The following is a 19,674-nucleotide window of genomic DNA, read 5'->3' as shown; positions in this document are numbered from 1 at the left end:
CTGGTGTCTCTGTCTGCAAATGAGCAAAAGTTCATGAATCAGTTGCGAAGTGCGTGAGCCGTATTTTCATAATCCGATCTATAAAGAACAGCTTGTAGACTTGCTTGTAACATCTAACTATATCTGTGTCAGATTAGCACCAGAAAGCTAATAAAAATGCACAAGCGATGATCGTACATGCAAGAAATTTAAACCTCATAGCAGCAACTTGTTCTTGAATTAATGATGACTTATAAAAAAAGCAAGCTGGTGGTTCTGTCTGTTTGCTGAATGACTTGTTATAACCTAGTTTGTGCTCAATGCTAATTTAATACAGAACTGCGTATTAATGAACACAGCTTAAGTGTTGCAGTAAACACAACTGTGTTTTTCTGCATCACACAGTAAACTATGACAATGTGCCCTTGCAATTGGTTGTGCTACCAATGTGCAGACCTATTATTTGCCAGTGGGAGGGTTTTTCTCTCTGTTTTTGGGAAATGTTTTGTAACTGTGCTTTGTAACTGTTAATAAGGCATATGTAAATTCTGTAGTCACCTTTCTTAATGGAAATAAATAAGTATCTGAATAAAAAAGCTGTATACAAGTTTGGGTTTCAACTTTGTGTGCATAAAAATAAGCACCTGCACAGGTTCAAATGCAGACACTTCTGTAGTATCAGAAATGCAACATAAATGAGCTATTTTATATATGCATGGCAGGGCATCCCCAAGTGTAGAATAAATCAGCAAGTATCATAATATATACTGAGCATCAAAAGAAACTTATCACTTATACTTGAGCATCAAAGAAAGTTATGACTTATATTTGGATAAAATTCACTAGATGTGATCGAAAAATGACAAACTCTGTTTTAGAGCAGGTGCAGTGACTTTTTATTGTGCTGATTAACAATTGACATCACGAAGATGCTGCAGAATGATCTGTCGATCTTGGGCTGGTGTTGTGACTCTTGGTTGTGGCCTGTCACTGACAGAGTGTGTCTGGTTATACCGTCTCGCCAGGTTTGAAATTGCTGGCTGTGAGCACCCAAGAGGGCGAGCCACAGTGCGCTGCCCTAGTCCAGCCTCCAGCATGTCAATTGCACGAAGGCGCTGCTCTCTTGACAGACTGTGGCATATTGGGTTTTTTTTCTGTGATTTTCTTAATTGCTTTTAATCAAGTTTGCAATTCAACAACCAAAATCACTCCATATCCAGTGTCCAATCAACTGTCTCACTGATTAGGTGATTAAGTGCACATGCTTCAGTCACAGTCATTCAAGCGTGTCATGGTCAAGGATGAACGATCATGTGATTAAAAAGAAACCAAAAATAAATGTCGATCATTTATATACTTTTTTTTTTTTAAATAAATGTGTTATAATAGTGATAAGTTTCTTCTGATGCTTGGTATACATAAATATGCAATATCTTTTATATACAACATACTCAAAGGCACAGGAACTGTATCTGTAGATAACATTACAGCAGTAACCAGTGATAAAACATAACGCAGATTTTTTTGTATTTATTTTTATCGCCATGATTTGACAAGACGCAATTTATGCCACACATATAGACTGCATGTGCGTCTATACTTGCCATGGGTGCTGTAGCTTACGTGCTGGGCTGCTGTAAAATCAAAGCAGAGACATTACTGTGCATTACTCACTGAAAACATCAGCCCTAACAAGTGTCAGTAGAAAGCAGGCAGGCGTGATTTATCTGCTGAGGGATTTCACTTTCATATCTCTCATACTTATCGATTATAAATACATGTCCAAACCAATTCCAGCAAAAGGGTTAAGCCACATCTATCTAAATCATGACAATACGACGCAATGGCCCAGTATTTGTATAGCATTTTGTCAGATGACTGTGTGTCTCGGATTTGATGGAAAAGCTACGTGGTTAGAAAGTCCTAGAATGGTTTGAATCCGGTACTAGATCATTTTCAGGTCAGTTGACCCCAAATGCTCTATCAAAGTTCCTACAGAGTGTCACATCCTTCCCCTAGAACCAGTAATCACACAGCCAGACACAAGGCCGTCCCAGCATGCCCTGTTTCGGACTGTTTATCCTTCTTTATCGCCACTACAGCTGTGATCTCGCCAGTGATGGTACCACGCTGGCATCAGTCTGTACCCTCTCAGTCTCTCAAGATTGTTTTAATTGCTTTAACAGAACTGCATTGCCCATTGTGCTGCCACTACAGGCCCATATTATTTTAAGGGCCATTGAATTTATGCAGGCACACCGCAGCTTCAAAACTCTCCATAAAGAAGTCAGCGAAAGCTGGGCAGCCGCCTCGTGGAAATCCCTACTTAATGTGCCTCTAATGTTATCACAGAGAACTGATGATTCACAGACAGGGCTGCTCAAATTCCATTATCCGAGAAGCTTTGTCTGTTAAATGGAAAAGGTGACAGTCTGCTGTTCAGGAGCTAGCGCTATTAGTTTGATTTACCCCAGCGTCAAAAAAAACAACATCTCTGTGCAAATATGACTACTGTAGTGCTCTGCAGTACCAACTGCAGGAGATGAGGAGTTCAATCAAGCCATGACACTTTGCTATTGAAACAGGCAATGGATGTCTGGAAAAACCACCACTCCCCAATACACAACATGCCAATTACCAGCACGTTGTATTATAACCTCTGCCTCCTACATCGCCATCCTTGATGCCATCATTTTAACTAGAACCTCATATCTCTTGTTCACATTGGATAAGCCATGTATTGCGCTAGCGATGGAAACTTAAAAATGTCTGTCTTTCGTTTCCAGCCATATATATTAAAGTGCACTAAATGTGTTTACAGTAGAATAAGCAACATGCATTGAAGACAAGTGCATTTCTATTAAACACAGTTTGGAAACAAAACTACTAAAAAGAATATTTAAAAAATGTAATTTCGCATTATTTCATATCCCAACCACAAATGAAAAGCAGAAATGAATGTTTAATGACATTTACTGGAGAGGAAAAAAAAAAAAACATTCCATTGTACTTTTTTGATTAACCACAGCAGGGATGAAATCGTTAAAAAGAATGTACATTCTATTATGGGATGTTAACGCAGATCACAGATCAGTGGAGGCTGTGGAAGTAATCAGAAATAATTGGAAGGCTGGATTGCAACTTTTACCCCCGGAATATCCAATTATTCCTTGCAACAAGTGTGCAGGATTAGCAGGCACGTCAAAAGAAATTGCAAGTGTTAGATTGATGCTTCGTAGCCCTGACAAATATAAAACCGAACTGATATATGATACGACAAACACTCCTACAGACTTTAAACTGAACTCAGCACTTCCCTCAGCCCAGAAGCACTGAAACGGCTTGCTCAAGCCATCACTAGGCACTCCCATTCTCAAACACCAAAAGAAATCAATATTGCTGAGGAGTAAATGGCAAATCGCTTCTCTGAAATACTGTTGTTGGCTCGTTAACACTTAACATGCCGTATAGATTCACCCTATTGTCTTTTCGGTGACACGTTGCATTGTGTCTCTAATTACTGTGTATTTACATTGTAGTTACTTAGTAAATGCATGTATACTTACACATAATCACAATGTTATTATGCATAGTTACAATGTGCTTAATGTGTAAATCTTTTTTTCCACGATATAACCCTAAGCCCTTTTTTGACACAGCTGTGTACTTACATATATCATGCAAACAGATTTGCACATTAAGTGAATTGTAATGATGCATAATAAATGTACAGTAATTAGAGAGCCAATGTAGTGTATTACCATCTTTTCCCTTTTTTGGAATCTCCTGGCTAAAAGTGCTGACTATAAAGGAAAGAACATCAGAGCTGCAGAATTCCCCCAAAACTGAAGAAGCACTTGATGGGTGAGTTGCGGTTTTATATATTTTATACGTACCTTTCAAAGGGGTCCACTGAATATGCGCTGCCTATAAAGCAGATGCTTTTGAGACCACAAAAGTATCTTCTTCATGTGAGAAGTGATAAAAACTCATGACCTAAGTTACATTATTATTCTGATTGTGCAACAGATACTGCATTCAAGTTTAATATATTGGGATATTAAAACTTCAGCTGTTCATGTTCATTTTTATTGATCTAATCTCATCTTATCTTATAACTCAAACTGTGGAGACAAAGATAGACAGCAGAGAAAAACAATTCATATTTCCAATTACCCTCTGAAGTGATTATACAACAGGTCTAATTCCGTCTCTAATTGTTCATCAAGTTGCTCATTGGTTACTGAATGTACTTGTTTTCCAAGGTGTGCCATTGTCCCCCAGTGCTGGTTTGTTTCCTGGCTTTTTAAGCAGAGGTTATTGATGGAGCTGGAGTAGTTAATCGTTCTCTAGCTTTGGAATCCCATTCATTGAAATAGCATCAATAATTTGAATGATGTTACACTTTGAAACTTCTAATTATATTGCAATTAAAAACTTGGGGGGAGGGCAGCTGGGAGATGTGCAGGTGCTGGAGCTGTTGTGTTCCAGCCAAGGGGTTGATACACTTTCCAGGTTGCTAAAGGCTGTTCTGTGGGGCCTATTCACAAAGCTGAGGTCATCACGTTGGTCTGTTTCGATGGATCAAGTAATGTTTTGCATACATGAAACTGTATGCGAATTTAAAAACAAAATCCATTCCACATACTGTATTGCTTCCCAAAGCCTTAGCTAGCTCATTGGTGGATCTGATAAAAGTGCCTTTGTCAATCAACCCCAATACCCCCTAACGAGAGCGCTTCACTTGTGAATGGAGTTTGGTGGCTGGTTCCAGCTCATTCCAATTCCTCAAAGTCACAAGACTGCTCTGAGAGCTCTGCAGACGATAGAGAAAGCCGAGGGGCCAGTTCAGCACTTAGTGTCAGGGTGGATTGGCGAGCAAGCTGACAAAGGGTGTCAGTTTTGGGGTCATGACTGGAGGTCTCCAGTAAAGCAATATAAAATCAGCTCAGACACAACAAACACACAAGGGGCTTCGCAGTGCATGTCACGTCAAGAAAACGGTTTGCTTTCCAGCATGTTGTGTTGCATTGAGTCGTCACCAGTCAAGGAATGACCTTCTTTCCTGTGTTTGACAGCAGGATTGTCTTTGAATATTGTGCCTGGGGAAATCCAGCATTCTTAGCACCTGTCTTGTCAAGTGATGTGAATGTGAAAGCACAACATTCCCATGCCAGCCAACAAGTATGAATCAGTGTCAAAAGGAAGCATGCCAGGTCACAGGGTAAACATCACATCGTGCGCCTAGATATTACCATATAAAATATGGATTGAATAATCAGCAGTGAGAACCATTTATTTGAATACAATCTAAGGCATTAAAAAATGTGCACATTGTCTATCCAAAATGACATGATAAAATATTTTGGCTAACGCCATCAGAGCATTGGCTAATGCCTTAGGCTCAAGCCGAAATGTTACTTACTGTAACGGTTAGTCTTGGCCAGTCCCTTAATCATTGCATGTCTCTGTCTGTCTGATTTGTCATGGGCTTAGATATTCTCTACACAGTTCATGATGCCACACGTAGATCAGTGTTAGGATTTCTTGCAGTACAGTTGTGTTTGCAATGTTACGCAGTATGTTGATATTGTGTTACAATGTAAATATGTTAAGGTGTGCAGATGGAAAATTGAAGGTGATTAAATACTGATGTAAATTTTGCTAATCTGTTGCAAACATACCCTAGGATTACATTTTAATTAACAGTGTCTTTTTGCATGCTGCGCATAACGCGGCATCAGATTTTAGAGATTTTGTTTTTCAAATACCGCAATAATGGCGATGTGGTTTTCATTATTGCTGCAATCTACTAGTGAGTCATAGACCATTCCAGTAGTTAACATGGCAGAGCTACAAATACCAAAACAGCCACGGAACCTGGACATCAATGTATCTATTAAAAAGTACCAATGAAAACTGTTTTTCACTATAAAGCAGATCAGAACCTTTGGAAATTTTAACAGATGCTTTAATGCTGTGAAAAGCGAGCCTTACCATTAATTAAAACAGTGTTGAGATGATTTTGGAAAGAGTGTTGTAAGAGGGGCCAGAATGTGAGAAGGACAAGAAATTAGGAAGCACTTTTTCACTGACAGAATAATAAATAAGTGTGGAATAGTCTACCAGGCGGAATTATAGAGGCTCAAGAACTGGGTTCATCTGAGAGGCAATTACACACATCCTTGGAGGAAACCCACTGTAGCAAGGAGTCTCCATGGGTAAAATGGCCTTTTCAAGAGTTTTACAGCATGTTCATAAGCCATTTATATATATTGGCCCATGAATGTGGTAAAAAAAAAAATGTTCTTGAAAGGTCTAACTATGTTTATTTACAAAAAAAATATATATTCTGGGTTTATAAGTGGAACTGGAGTCAGCATGCGATTTGAGTCCTCATCTTACAGATGCAAGAGGCTAGGCACGGCTATTAAGTGATATGGTTGCAGTTGGCTGCAGGATGGCGTTTGGAGTCAAATCAGAAGATATATTTGTTGATAAGTCGCTGCCAGTTTGGGCCAGTGTTAAACAGCTTGCTGAATGAACAGCAATAGAAGAACATGCTCAGTGTTATTCAGACCACTCAGCCACAGTGCTTAGAAAGCTTTCCACTGTGCTATTGATCGGTGTAACTTGGCTTCACAGGATGAGATGTGTTTAAAATTCAACAGAACAGCTGAAGGACTACACCTTTTAATGAACCAAGCTATGAATCAGCCACAATTCTTTAATGTTTTAATAATGCTTATTAAAAAGTTGGCTGCCAAAGAATTAGAAGTATTAATTATTTTTCAGATACCCATTAAAAGTGTTTCATGTTGATGCATTACCATCATTTAATTTTCTATTAAAAAGCAATCAGGTGTTTTACTGGGTAAAAATAGATGGGATTACAAGAGACAGACAGACCTAAATATATCAGGAAGCCTAAAAAAGAGGCAATAGAAAGACTCTCATGCCTAAAGTGACAGCAGGTAGTCCAAGATTAGTGCTAAACTGGGGCAGGCAAACCAGCTATTTGTTCTGAAAACATTGTACATAACTTTAAACATGCAAACATGATATGCTAGTAAGTTAGTTTTGGTCTGACCGTGAATTATCGTACCATGAAACAACAAGGGAGGAGCACTGTAGGACTTAAAAAAACAACGTAGGTCTATCCAGCATGAAAAATCAGGCTTTGCTTGTGTGGTGTTATGGATTACCATGTGCTGTATATCTCCTGTATCTGATGTGGTTATCTATCTATCTATCTATCTATCTATCTATCTATCTATCTCAAGGGTGGGCAATCCAGGTCCTGGTGGGTCGCTATCCCTCTGGGTTTTTGTTCCAACTGTACCCTAAATTACTGGATCAATTAAGTGCTTATTTCCAGTGCCAACAGGGGTGGATCAATTATGAAAGAGTGTTATAAAAAGTCATGCAGGAATCACATTTTAATATAAAATGTATTAGGACTATTAATTGTTTATCTCGAAATGCAATTCTGCATCAGCTCTGATGTGCCTGCATATTCAATTATTGCTAAGAATAGACCAATTCATTAAATAGAAATTCATCAAACATTATTTCTGAGTTATTCACCTCCACTGAATTGATAATGGGAATTGATATTCATTTGCTCAGGGAGATTAAAATTGAAAGCAATGACTCTGCTTCAGCACATTTGTAAAAATGTCAACAGCTGTTGTTAAAATGACAAGAACCCTGTTGAAAGCATCGATGTCAAGATCAGACGCCACCCTGGAAGCACAGCAATTGATCAACATCAAAATAAAACACACAAAGATCTGAGGAATGTGTTCCACAGACAATAGGACTGAAATGGATGCAAAAGCATGCAGGATTTTTTCTCACAAGATATAGCTCGTAAAATGTGTCTTATGAAAAAGAAAAGCTTCATTTCTGATTAGCTAAAGAACTTTAAATCTCGTGTCTTACAGAAACACTGCCCCATTAATTCCACATTTCAAAGACTTGACTGGCCATTACATCTTCAGAAAACACACGATCCGATTCGCCTCGTAAGACACGTATCGAGAAACAATGTCTCGGCATGCGCGCTGTGCTTTAGCTACATGTTGTGCACGAGAATTTTGTGAAACCATTATTACCACACCATTGCCAGTGGCCCACTTTCCAACTCCAATCAAAGCTGCACTACTCAAAAAGTATTGTCACAACAGCACTGCTTCCAGCCATAGGGGCCCTGATGAAATACCTGGAAGGAAAATTGTTAAATTAATGAGACCAAAAAAAAAAAAAAAAGAAGGGGGGGTCTGATATTACATTTAAAATAGAAAATGAAATATGTATTCTATGAATATATTTGTGGTGTAGAAACAGAGCGGTTTCAGTTTGTTTTTTAATAGAACAGCAGCGCGCTCAGTAATTTCTGACTGCAGTGTAATAAACTGTTCATTTACTCCAGATCCCTCTAATGCAAAAAACTATACTGAACAAATATCATATATCGTTATTAAACATAATCGCTTGTTTGGTGCATATGCAAACCCATAAATCTTCCTTGCGTTGATGTAAATAGTCTCCCTACTGGCCTGAAATATACACCTGGTTCTCTATGATATTCTTTCATTCACATTGAATAGATGTCCATATGAATTAAACAGCGATTAATACATTCAACCCTAATTGCACTGCAAACAAAAAACAGAGTGGGATTACAAACAACGTTGTAACGTAAGCCCGTTGTTGCATTTTAACAGCACAGCCGTATGTGCAGTTACTGTGTTATTACAGTCTAGTTACTGTTTAGTTTGAGACAATAAATGAAGTGTTTTCACTTGTATTGCCCCTCAATGTGTGTTATGGGGGTTTTTCATAACACCATACACAAGGAAATAATGTGTGCAATACAACAAGTCCAAGCTACTTACACATTACAACTTCATTGTTCGTAAGACACTGGCAAATCTTCCAACAATACAACACCATTCCTAAGAGACTATCTTCAACAGATGGGTAGACTTCTCATTCATTTGCATACAAATTGATGGAGGATTTAAACGAGGATGATGAGATTATTATTGAGTTCCTCTGAGAATCGCATAAAGGTAATAAAGTCCTCTGATCAGAATTTTGATTACACCCAATTATGAGCCAGCTTTGAAGAACCTGGCTCACACAGCCACCAAGTACGATTGTTACCTGCCTGTTTCTTTACACAGCCAAACACTTAATAAATAAATAAACCAAATAAGTGAAGGCAGGGTCTTTAAAGCAGCACTGAAACATAGCTGGCAGTGAAGTAGGACAGGTAGGAGATACTTCTTCACACAGAGTGGTGAGGGTATGGAATGGGTTAACAAGCCATGTAGTTAAAGCTGAACCATTGTGATCCTTTAAGACTAGGCTTGGCAGCATTTTAGATCAACCAGCTACTTGGAACCAGATGAGAATTGCTGGACCGAATGGCCTCCTGTTGTTCTTAGATGTTTGTGTGTCATACCCTTGGCACCGCTGTTTACATCAGCTGGATAGTCCTAGTCACTCTTTAAATCAATAGATCTCAACAGACTCTGTTTCTAACCGTGACCAACTACAATCAATTAAATGACACCTACAAGCCAGTTACCCTTCACTTTCTCATATGGGCTGTTGCACTACGGGGGGGGGCGGACCCCACAAGCAAGGAATGGGTTGCAAGCAATGAAAGGTGTCTGTCACAGAATTGAAAAAAAAAAGTAATTTCAGCAACAGTGCTCTGTTGGTACCAAAAGGATGACAAAGGGTTGTTAAGCAATCTGACAGCTGGAGCTCCAAATCTTAAACTCTCTCCCCTGTTCTAGATGCTCATGTGATAAAATGGACATTGTCTCTCGAGTACAAGTGGCTTAATTAATCCCTACGCTTCAATTTAAACAATAACGACGTATTGAGAGAAATCAGCCGCCAAAAATAGGACAATTTTCATTAAAGCGTGCACTCGTGACTCCCTCGGTATGTGAAACAGTGGGCTTTGCATTTAACGAGGCCCTTGAGCTGCACAATGGCTCAGTGCACTAAAAGCACTTCAGTGCAGCAAGTCTGAGTCTTGGCATTGGGCAGATACGTGACTGCAATGCTGTATGTTTTCAGAAACTCAACATGCAACTTGTCTGTACTGTATGGACACCAATGGAGAACCAGAGGGGTTTTTTCTCCATCTACGGCAGTGCGTGGCGGGTCTTGTTCATGTCGGTAATGTGCTAGAAAAGCGTGTTTGCCCCCGGAGAATAAATCAATCAAAGGACCCAAAGGGGAATTTGTGTGCAATTGTGTCATTTTTTTGGGAACTAGAATAAAAATTTTAAATAAAGATTGTTATAAAACTGTTATGGCAAGCGTGTTTATTTATTTTTCTTTTGTTTTGTTTTTTTTGTAGTGCTTCCTTTTCAATACCTTTTTATTAAACAAACTGAGGTGTTACAAAATGCATTAAAAATAAAAAACCCACCCCAGGATTAAACTGAAACAATGCCGCTGCCATCCTTCAAAAAGAACCCAATGAAAAATGGAATGCAATGCCAAAAGATTGAATTGCCAAGTTCACTTTACTTTTTAACTAGGGGGGAAATCATTTTAAGAACACATTAATTTAATGGAATGAACAAGCAGAATAAGGGGTAATGTTTTAATGCGAGTTGAATAAAAACAACTCTGATGGGTTTATTAACGCAATCAAACTCAACATAGCAATCAAATTCAACCTAATATGTGTCCCCATTATCACATTACACACTTACTTTTTCTTTACTTATTGTGAAAAAGAGTCATGCTCCTGACAGAAACTAGTTTTTCAGAGCTCTTTCTAAATTTACCATTCACTACATCGCCCTGGTCTCTACATCACCCTGGTCTCTACATCACCCTGGTCTCTACATCACCCTGGTCTCTACATTGCCCTGGTCTCTATATCACCCTGGTCTCTACATCACCCTGGTCTCTACATCACCCTGGTCTCTACATCACCCTGGTCTCTACATTGCCCTGGTCTCTATATCACCCTGTACATCACCCTGGTCTCTACATCACCCTGGTCTCTACATTGCCCTGGTCTCTATATCACCCTGGTCTCTACATCACCCTGGTCTCTACATCACCCTGGTCTCTACATCACCCTGGTCTCTACATCACCCTGGTCTCTACATCACCCTGGTCTCTACATCGCCCTGGTCTCTATATCACCCTGGTCTCTACATCACCCTGCCCATGGTCTCTACATCACCCCCTGGTGGTCTCTACATTGCCCTGGTCTCTGGTCTCTACATCACCCTGGTCCCTGGTCTCTATCTCTATCACCCTGGTCTCTACATCACCCTGGTCTCTACATCACCCTACATTGGTCTCTATATCACCCTGGTCTCTACATCACCCTGGTCTCTACCCTGGTCTCTACATCACCCTGGTCTCTACATTGCCCTGGTCTCTATATCACCCTGGTCTCTACATCGCCCTGGTCTCTACATCACCCTGGTCTCCCCTCGCCTAAGCAGTCTGGCAAGCTAATTAGCGTAGCCGTGAGAATTGATCCTGTAGTGTAAGATTAAGGGTGGTACGTTACATTAAGTGTATCTAATTACTGGGTATTTACATAGTAGTTACTTAGTAAATACACTTGTGCTTGCACATAATTGCAATGTAGTTACAATGTGCTTAATGTGTAAATCTCTTTGCAAGATATATGTAAGTACACAATTGTATCAGAAAGGGTTTAGGGATAGGGTAATGCTGTGCAAAAAGATTTGCACACTAAGTACATTGTAGCTATGCATGATAACATTGTAATTGTGTATAAGCACAACTGTATTTACTAAGTAACTGCTTTGTAAATACACAGAAATGAAAGATACTTCATGTAAAGTGTTACCTGGTTGGGGTTATTATCCTTGTTACCTTTGTGTACCTGTCATTTGCTGAAGAGCTCAGCTTGCCAGATAATCGCAGCAAGAGGAGAATCTGAGTATAGGAGAAAGCTCCAGTGGAAAGCTTGCACCAAATAAAATGCTAAAACAGTAAAGAGACCAAATAAACGCATCAAATGAAAGACACAGGCAAAACCACCGCTCATCAAACATGTATACAAGCTTACTTTTCATTTCAGTGTTGCTAAATGCCTTACGGTTTTGCAGGGTGATCCATAAACAATGCTCCACAGGTAAGAAAAAAACATTACAAAACATGCCTGCTTCGTTTCAAGGCAACTGCCTTGTCTTGGCATTGGCCTGTCTGGCTGCTTTTTACAGAAATCCTCTGTCGCACTTTAATATGTGCAGTCCCATCATGCTCTGCTGGAACTTATGCTTGAATTCCACGGGACATTTACTCTCTGTCAAGCGAAGGGAGCTTCAGAGGGCTCCTGTGGATCAATATGGATGAAAGAGCTGTGCTGTAGGGCTGGACCTCCCAGCAGTGAACACAGTGAGGAAAAATGGATTTCAAAGTTGCATTTTTGAAACATTAAAAGCACCTTTTTACTCTTTTTTTTATTTATTTATTTGGGGTTTGCATTGAAGAACATGGTTCAAGAATCTGTCCCAGGGCATGATTTGAAGTTATATCTGTAATGCACTAGTCCAGTAAGGGCATAGTAGGCTCATAAAAAATACCACTTAGAGACCAGTTTATTACCCTGAAGAAACCCTAGCAGAAAAGCCAAGGCAGCACAATGGATTGGGAACAAGTATTGCCCATTGGTCCTAAAAGAGTAGCACACTTTTATTGAGTCCTTAATGTCAACATCCCCACTCTTTAGAAACCGCTGATAAAATATATATATAATACCAATCTTTAAATCATGACTGCTGACAGTAATATGCAGTAAGACAGAGATATTAAAGGTGGACAGAAGAGAGCACTTGTGAATTTAAATCATATTTATCAGTCAGTGATCAACTATCCTGTTAGATTACTTTTCATTCAACATTGATCTGAAAGTCCTGCACTGAGAACACTCGAGCAAACTAATCTCCAATACAACCCTTTTAAAAAATAAACCACGGGCAATGTTTGCAGTCTTTTTGCAGTTTGCCTTGCTTTTACTGTGCTTGCAAAATACCATTTTTTTTTTTGTTTTTTTTTATCATGCTTCACTATACTTGGCAGCGATGCACCATGTGTGCCTTTACCACACTCTGCTTCTGTTATAAAACGGGGCACAGCAGCAAACCTCTGCAAAGAAAACAAGAGCCCTTAGTCATCACAGGACACCAAAGCGAGGCATTATTCCTTTATTATAAACCACCTCGACAGCCCTGACAGGAGTTATTGAGGGGAGTCACATGACCAGCTCCGTGAGCTGTGAAACTAATCTCAGTCTAATGGTGCTTTTCCACTGTGTAAGGAGCTGTAAAGAGGGACTCTATCCACCAAAGGGTATAAAGTGTTGGCAGTTATATTGGCGCAATGGTGACTCACACAATGATGAATCTCTAAGAGAGGCTCTGGTAGGAATATGAAGTCAAGGGTGGGTTAAATGAAAGAATAAAAACACAGTGCTGATCAATGTGGTCCTCTTGTATGTGGAAGATGGATTGAATGATGCCACAGCAAGTGAGTTATTGCAGTGTTATTACAATGTTATTACATTGTTATTACAATGCAGTTCACTGCACTTTATGTAAAGCTTTGCCTCTTAAAACATTGTGGTATCAAATTGATAGATTGCGAAGTCTGCCTAGAATCCAGCGAAATCACCCCCTTATAGCAAAAAAAAAATCTTTAAATGTACTGAGAGAGGGGGGACTGCTGTGTCAGAGTCCCGGTCAGTTTTAGCACAGACATTAATAGCTGCTGCTGAAATAATCGTGCCCTGTTTAATACAAAGACATTGGCTTTATGGATCTTCAGATGCCAAGAGGAAGAAAATACTGTGGCATTCTGAAGCATCCCTCCAGGTAATGAACGAGTAGAGCGAACCATGAGGTTGATGAGCGGAGCGTGTCAGAAAAGAACAGACTTGTTAACCCGGTAACACTTTACATGAAGTGTCTCTAGTTACTGTGTATTTACATAGAAGTTACTTAGTAAATGCATGTGTACTTACACACAATTACAATGTTATCATGCATAGATACAATGTACTTAATGCATAAATCTTTTTGCACAATATAACCTTAAGCCTAACCCTATCCCTATCCCTAACTTTAAACCTAACCCTAACCCTAACCCTTTTCTGATACAACTGTGTACTTACATATATCGTGCAAAAAGATTTACACATTAAGTGCATTGTAACTATGTATGATAACACTGTAATTATGTGTAAGTGCACATGTATTTACTCAGTAAGTACTATGTAGATACACAGTAATCAGATCATACAAAGTGTTACTGTTAACCCTGTCCCTCCCACTACTCCAGCAAACTGAACACACCTCAAGCTCAAACGCAGTAGATTCCCCTCTCACTGGAACATCATTCACTGAAAACACAGTCAGCGCCATGCTTTAACTTAAATGAAGACGTACAGCATTTGCCAGTTGAGAAAACATGTGAAATATTGATGACAGTGAATTTGTGAAGGGTCCTTACACAGTAAATGTAAAAGTAACCAAATCCTTGATTCGTGAAATTAAGAGGGAGCAACTCGAGAAAACAAAAAAAAACAAACTGTGAGCTGTTGAAACGGAGACGTTGATTGATTGCTCAGAACCGACAAAAACATATAGATATTAAGGCCATTTCCTGTTGCTGAAATGTAAAACCGTCATTCAAAAATAATTGAAACTTGCTAAAACTGTGAAAGCCTAACATAATCAACTGTGCTAAAACTAATGTGGCATCCTTATTTACCTTATTAAACATGTTTTATTACAAGAGGAGGGGAGGAGGTGTCGGAGTATTTACTCTATTATAACACCAAACACAACAAAGGACATGATGTCACAGTGGGACCTGTCAGCTTGTCTACCAATGGCTGGGACGGGTGCCGCCCCTGTGTTTTCTGTACTGTACTTTGCGTTTGTGAGTGGGTTGTTAAAGCACGATGAACAGCAAGCTTACCCTTAGAGTGTCAAAAGACATTACTTGAAGTATAGCAGTGAAGAGGGTAGGATAATGGCTCTGCCATCATCCCATATGTACCTACACTGATCCAAATAATTATAATGTGCATATAATGCATTATATTTTAAAATAATCCCCAAACACTGTATAGAAAGCGTTTTTTATGCTAAACAAAAAGCATGCAGGGTTTTGGTGCTGGTAATACGTAAAGTCTATACTGCAGATACAACTGTCACAGTAAATGAGGTGCGATCTTCGCAGACACTAATACAGGCAAGGCATTGATTATGCATACAGCAAATTAGTGTGTTGATGAGTGCCTGAATACATATGCTTACTGAGTCGGTAGATTCAAATGTCTTTTGTTTTGCTTTTAATTAATCTCTGATTATCTCCTAATTTTGTAGCTGTGATGCTCATTTGTGGAGGCTATTTTTTTCAATTCGGCTCCCAGGCCTATTCGTTTATGACTGCCGTGTTGAGATGTTACTATAATTATAAGGAGGAGGCATTTTCTGAGCAATCAGGATGCTCTGAATCGATTTCAGTTCTCACTTGCTAAAGGGAAACCCATTTAGCTGAATCCTTTTAAAGCACTGGGTTTTCTATTGCTGCTACCTGATGATTTAGGCATTGCAATGCATTTCTGTGCAGTGTAGCAGTCCTGTAGTTGTAAGAAAGAAAACAGGGACCCCATACATTGGCTTTCCTCTGCATTGTTTCATTGTCATCTTGAACTTGACGTTGTGGTAAATTGAAACTAGTGTAAAGCTATAGACAGCGCTCAGCCTGGTCAGATGTTTCAACAACAACACTGTTTTCAATGACATGTATATCACATTAAAACGCAACGGCTCGTTTCCTGTGCATTCGGTCTGCTGCTTTAGATGTGTCTTTTCTGAATTGCTTATTAGTTCAACCCCGTACATTCAAAACCCCGAAGGGGTGCTGCTTGGTTTGCAGAAGATGCAGCGTTAAATATAAGCCTGGGCCACTTCCATTGGCGTCGCCAAACACTTCCCTGCCAGTGGAGTTCATTAAAGGCAGCGAATTTGCTAATCGGATTTCTGTAGCACAGATTTCTATCTCAAATTAAAGAGGCAATTTGCTCCCTCTGGTATGTGACCTAATGTAAGCAGGTATATGTTTGGCTTTTATCATGTACAAAGCCAGTCACTCACAAAAGCACGAAAATAACAGGAAAAGGCATTCAGAAAAATGATGCAATTCCTGTGATCCTCATTAGAAAAATACACACCAACATGTTACCAATGAACTGGGGAACCCCAAGCAAGAAAAGCCGTAGGGAAGAAGTGTGGGACAGAAACTGTCGGAGATCCAGATTCATAAATAATTTTCTTTCCTTATTGCCAGTTAAGATTACTATACGGTATACGTTTAGGTATGATTTCCCCAGAGTTTCCCTGACATCAGAAGTTCCCTGCAAAGCAGCTGCATCAAAAATTACATTCACAAAAAGAGCACAACAAGATCATAAATATGGGATATTCAGATAGCGTTCCGCACCAATGCAATCTGACAAAAATCAATCAGAAAACTAAACACAAAACACCAGGCTGGGAGAGATTGCACAGCAAGCCATTTCATGTTTTATTTGTTGCCCTTTGCGTCTTTGGTAAAGCGGTCACGCGCCATGCATTTAATGGTCATCGAAGCTGCTTTCATGACAAATGTATCAGATATAAAAGTATCTGAGCGATCGCACTACTTCATGATTAAAAATCTGAATGAGGATACATACAGTTTATGCAGAAGTAAAAGTAAACCACCATGCCCCACCTCACTACTGCACTGTGCTGATAATTTTAACATCTCAACCTACAATAGGATTGCAATATATAAACAATATCTGCATTAAAAAAAAAACCTGCAAAGACTCAAACAATATGCGCTGTGCAATGGCAATCTTTATCCGTCAGCGTTGTACTTTTAAGGCACGCAGAGCTAGGTGCTTGCAGTGGTTGAAGCTGTTGCAAAGTGTCTTTGTTACTTTCCCGGTGTGAGTCAATTATCCAGAAAATTAGTTAACTAGACTGCTTACACCTGCCCCATTAGCCCAATTATTTAACCTTGTAGTGTATCTGCCAGGCATGCTGTATGCAACCCATCTGTAAAAAATAAAACAGCCCAACCTAGAACGAGTGAATGGAAGAGGGAAGACTACCTTAAAGAGACGCAGTATGTTGGCCACCATGATGGAGACTGAGCTAGCAGACGCCCCGATGACTCCCACTACTCTCTCAGGCTTGGTGATGATGGGCGGTCCTCCGCTCAGGCACTTGACATCAGTGCCGTCCTTCTCGATGAGTGCCTGCACGAAGGTGAGCGACTGCTCCAGCGCATGAGTGTCCCGCGAGCAGGTATCCAGGATCCGGGCTCCCAGAGTTATGTTGGGCAGCAGCTCTGGGTCGTTATTGATACGATCCACAGCGTAAAGCATGGCTTCCAATCGGTGAATCCCTTTCTCCTTTTTGAGTTCTCCACAGGCTTTCCCATCGCTGCCCCGCGAGTGGACCGGGAAGAGCCCGCCCAGAGCGATATCTCCGTCTATCCGAATTGAATTCAAGTGAGTGTGCCCCGGAGATCTGGGCTTGGGGGTAACCAACGGGACAAGACAGCAAACCAGGAAAAGTGCAAAGACCAGAGACCGCTTCCTGTAGCAGGGCCAGTCTTGCGACCAGCCTAGAAGAAACGTCATGGTGACTGTCGGAAAAAGGGTTGGATTCTTCATCTACTCTAGTAACTAGTCCTTTCTAGTCCTCTCAAAGCTCCAGCAATTCCTTCGGATAAAAATTGGCGCTAAAACAACCCCTTTCTCTGACGGCTGACTTTCATATCACACCTTTTATGGTTTAATTCCTTTTTTTAGATGTTTGTTCTCTCTCTCCCCTCAGTGACAAGCAAATGAAAGCAATTAAAGCAGTGTCTGGTGCACAACACATGCCAATCCATTAAGAGCTCTTGGTGGAGGAGTTAGGAAGAACAAAGGTGTTTATAAGCTCCTTGTTTTTCATCCAAAGTTTAGTGTCAGGAATTTATTTATTTTTGTATTGTGTTTTTATTGTAAAACAAATACTGCTTCTTTATTTGCCGGTCAGAAAGCAGCTGTCGTCCGTTGTGAATTAATTCCTGAAAGAAAAAAGAGGGAGAGAGAGAGAGAGAGAAAGTGACAGAGAGGTTAACAAAAAACGAACTTAAGATGACACGATGAGATTGATTTTGATTTCGTTCCTATGGGGATGGTGAGGAGACGACTTGCTTTTTTTTCACTCTCATTTCTTGTTTTTATTGAGGGTTGCTAAGGACTCCCAAGGTCAGTAAAACTGGGTGGCAATATGAAATCTCAGTTCTGTGAATGTGAAGAGGCATGGCATTTTCTGCTGGTATCAGCTGTGTTCTCAGACTGGCCTATAGAGCCATAGCTAGGTGACAGACTCCTTTTTACAGTGCTCTACACAATAGAGCCACAGCTTCCTGTATGTACCCAGCACTGCCCCATCAGAAATGTATTGGACAACGTTAAACTGATCTCAGAGTACTAGAAGTAGTATCTGGGTGCAACAGAGAAGGCGAAGCAACCTCCCCCCGCTTGCCAAGAGCACTTGTATTGGGCTGGGCAGTGCTCAAACAACAGCCCCCCCTTTCTTCTGAAACCTTGCTTTTCAAGGCAGCGGTGATTGTAATTTGCATAAGCAGGGCAACATCAAAGTGAAGCTGTGTGTTCTTTATGGGGCAGGGAACATCTGTTGTCTTTGATGCTGCTGATCAAAGGCGAGAGTAGGGAGAGGCGGTTATGCTTTCTCCAGGAAGCAGCACCTCTCCACACACTCGCTCGCACACTTCCTTCTCCTGCTCCTCTTCCTAATCAACTGCCTACCTGCCTCTACAACAAGATACAGCAGGAGAAGTCCTGCCCTCCGGCAGCCAATCGGAACTAGGTGGAGTCTATTGATCATTACTGTTGTTCAGGTTATTAAAATTCACGTTCGCAAATACTTTTTTTTTTTTCAAGCATTCCTTGTATGAGCTGCCATATTTATAATATAGCACTGCACTGCAGTAGAGAAATAGGGCGAAAGAAAGCCTGTACCCTCAGAGAAACAGTAAAATAGGTTTAATCTATCTGTACATCAGTTAACACTTTAATAGAGAAAGATATTTGTATTCTCACCAGCATGTCTTGTGTCTATACAGGACAGAAGTTGTATAGTACAGTGTAAATTACATTTAATACAAACACAAATGTCAGTTTTTTTTTTCCCTGCTATTGCACTCCAGCGATGGGCCATTCCTTACAGTATAGCAATTCACTGCAGTGTTACAGTTTTATCAGTACCAGCGTTGCCATGTTAGAAATTATTCATTCGGACTGGCCTTCGGATTCTCAGGTCAGAGGATTTCCTTGGAGATCGTCAAGTTCTGACCAGGCTTGACCTTGCCTTAGTTCAGGAACCTGATAAGTTCAGCACCCAAGAAATCTTCAGTTAGAAGCAGCGCTCCAGATAAGATTTTGGGTGTAACTGACCCTCTAATTTTAACACTGAGAGAGTAAAATGGATCTCCAGGGGGTAAAATGCAACCTTGAAGTCATGAGTAATCTCGATAAAAACTGTGCAATCTTTAATGGTAACGGGGTAGGCATTAAAAAAGAGCCTTCCATTTTAA

At 40.1% G+C, this 19,674-nt stretch overlaps 1 protein-coding gene across 1 annotated transcript in view; it reads right to left on the bottom strand.

Annotated features, from left to right (window-relative positions):
• Positions 1-18,138, bottom strand: part of LOC121299508 (metabotropic glutamate receptor 4-like) — a 105,094-nt gene extending 86,956 nt beyond the window's left edge. Inside the window, exon 1 of the mRNA XM_041227259.1 lies at positions 17,174-18,138. Coding sequence (XP_041083193.1) covers positions 17,174-17,740 — 567 coding nt within the window. The 5' untranslated portion in view covers positions 17,741-18,138. The remainder of the gene's footprint in view (positions 1-17,173) is intronic.
• Between the last annotated feature and the right edge of the window lie 1,536 nt (positions 18,139-19,674).

This window comes from Polyodon spathula, chromosome 25, assembly GCF_017654505.1.
Source record: "Polyodon spathula isolate WHYD16114869_AA chromosome 25, ASM1765450v1, whole genome shotgun sequence".
NCBI lineage: Eukaryota > Metazoa > Chordata > Actinopteri > Acipenseriformes > Polyodontidae > Polyodon > Polyodon spathula.
This window is presented reverse-complemented; position numbering and strand designations above follow the sequence as displayed.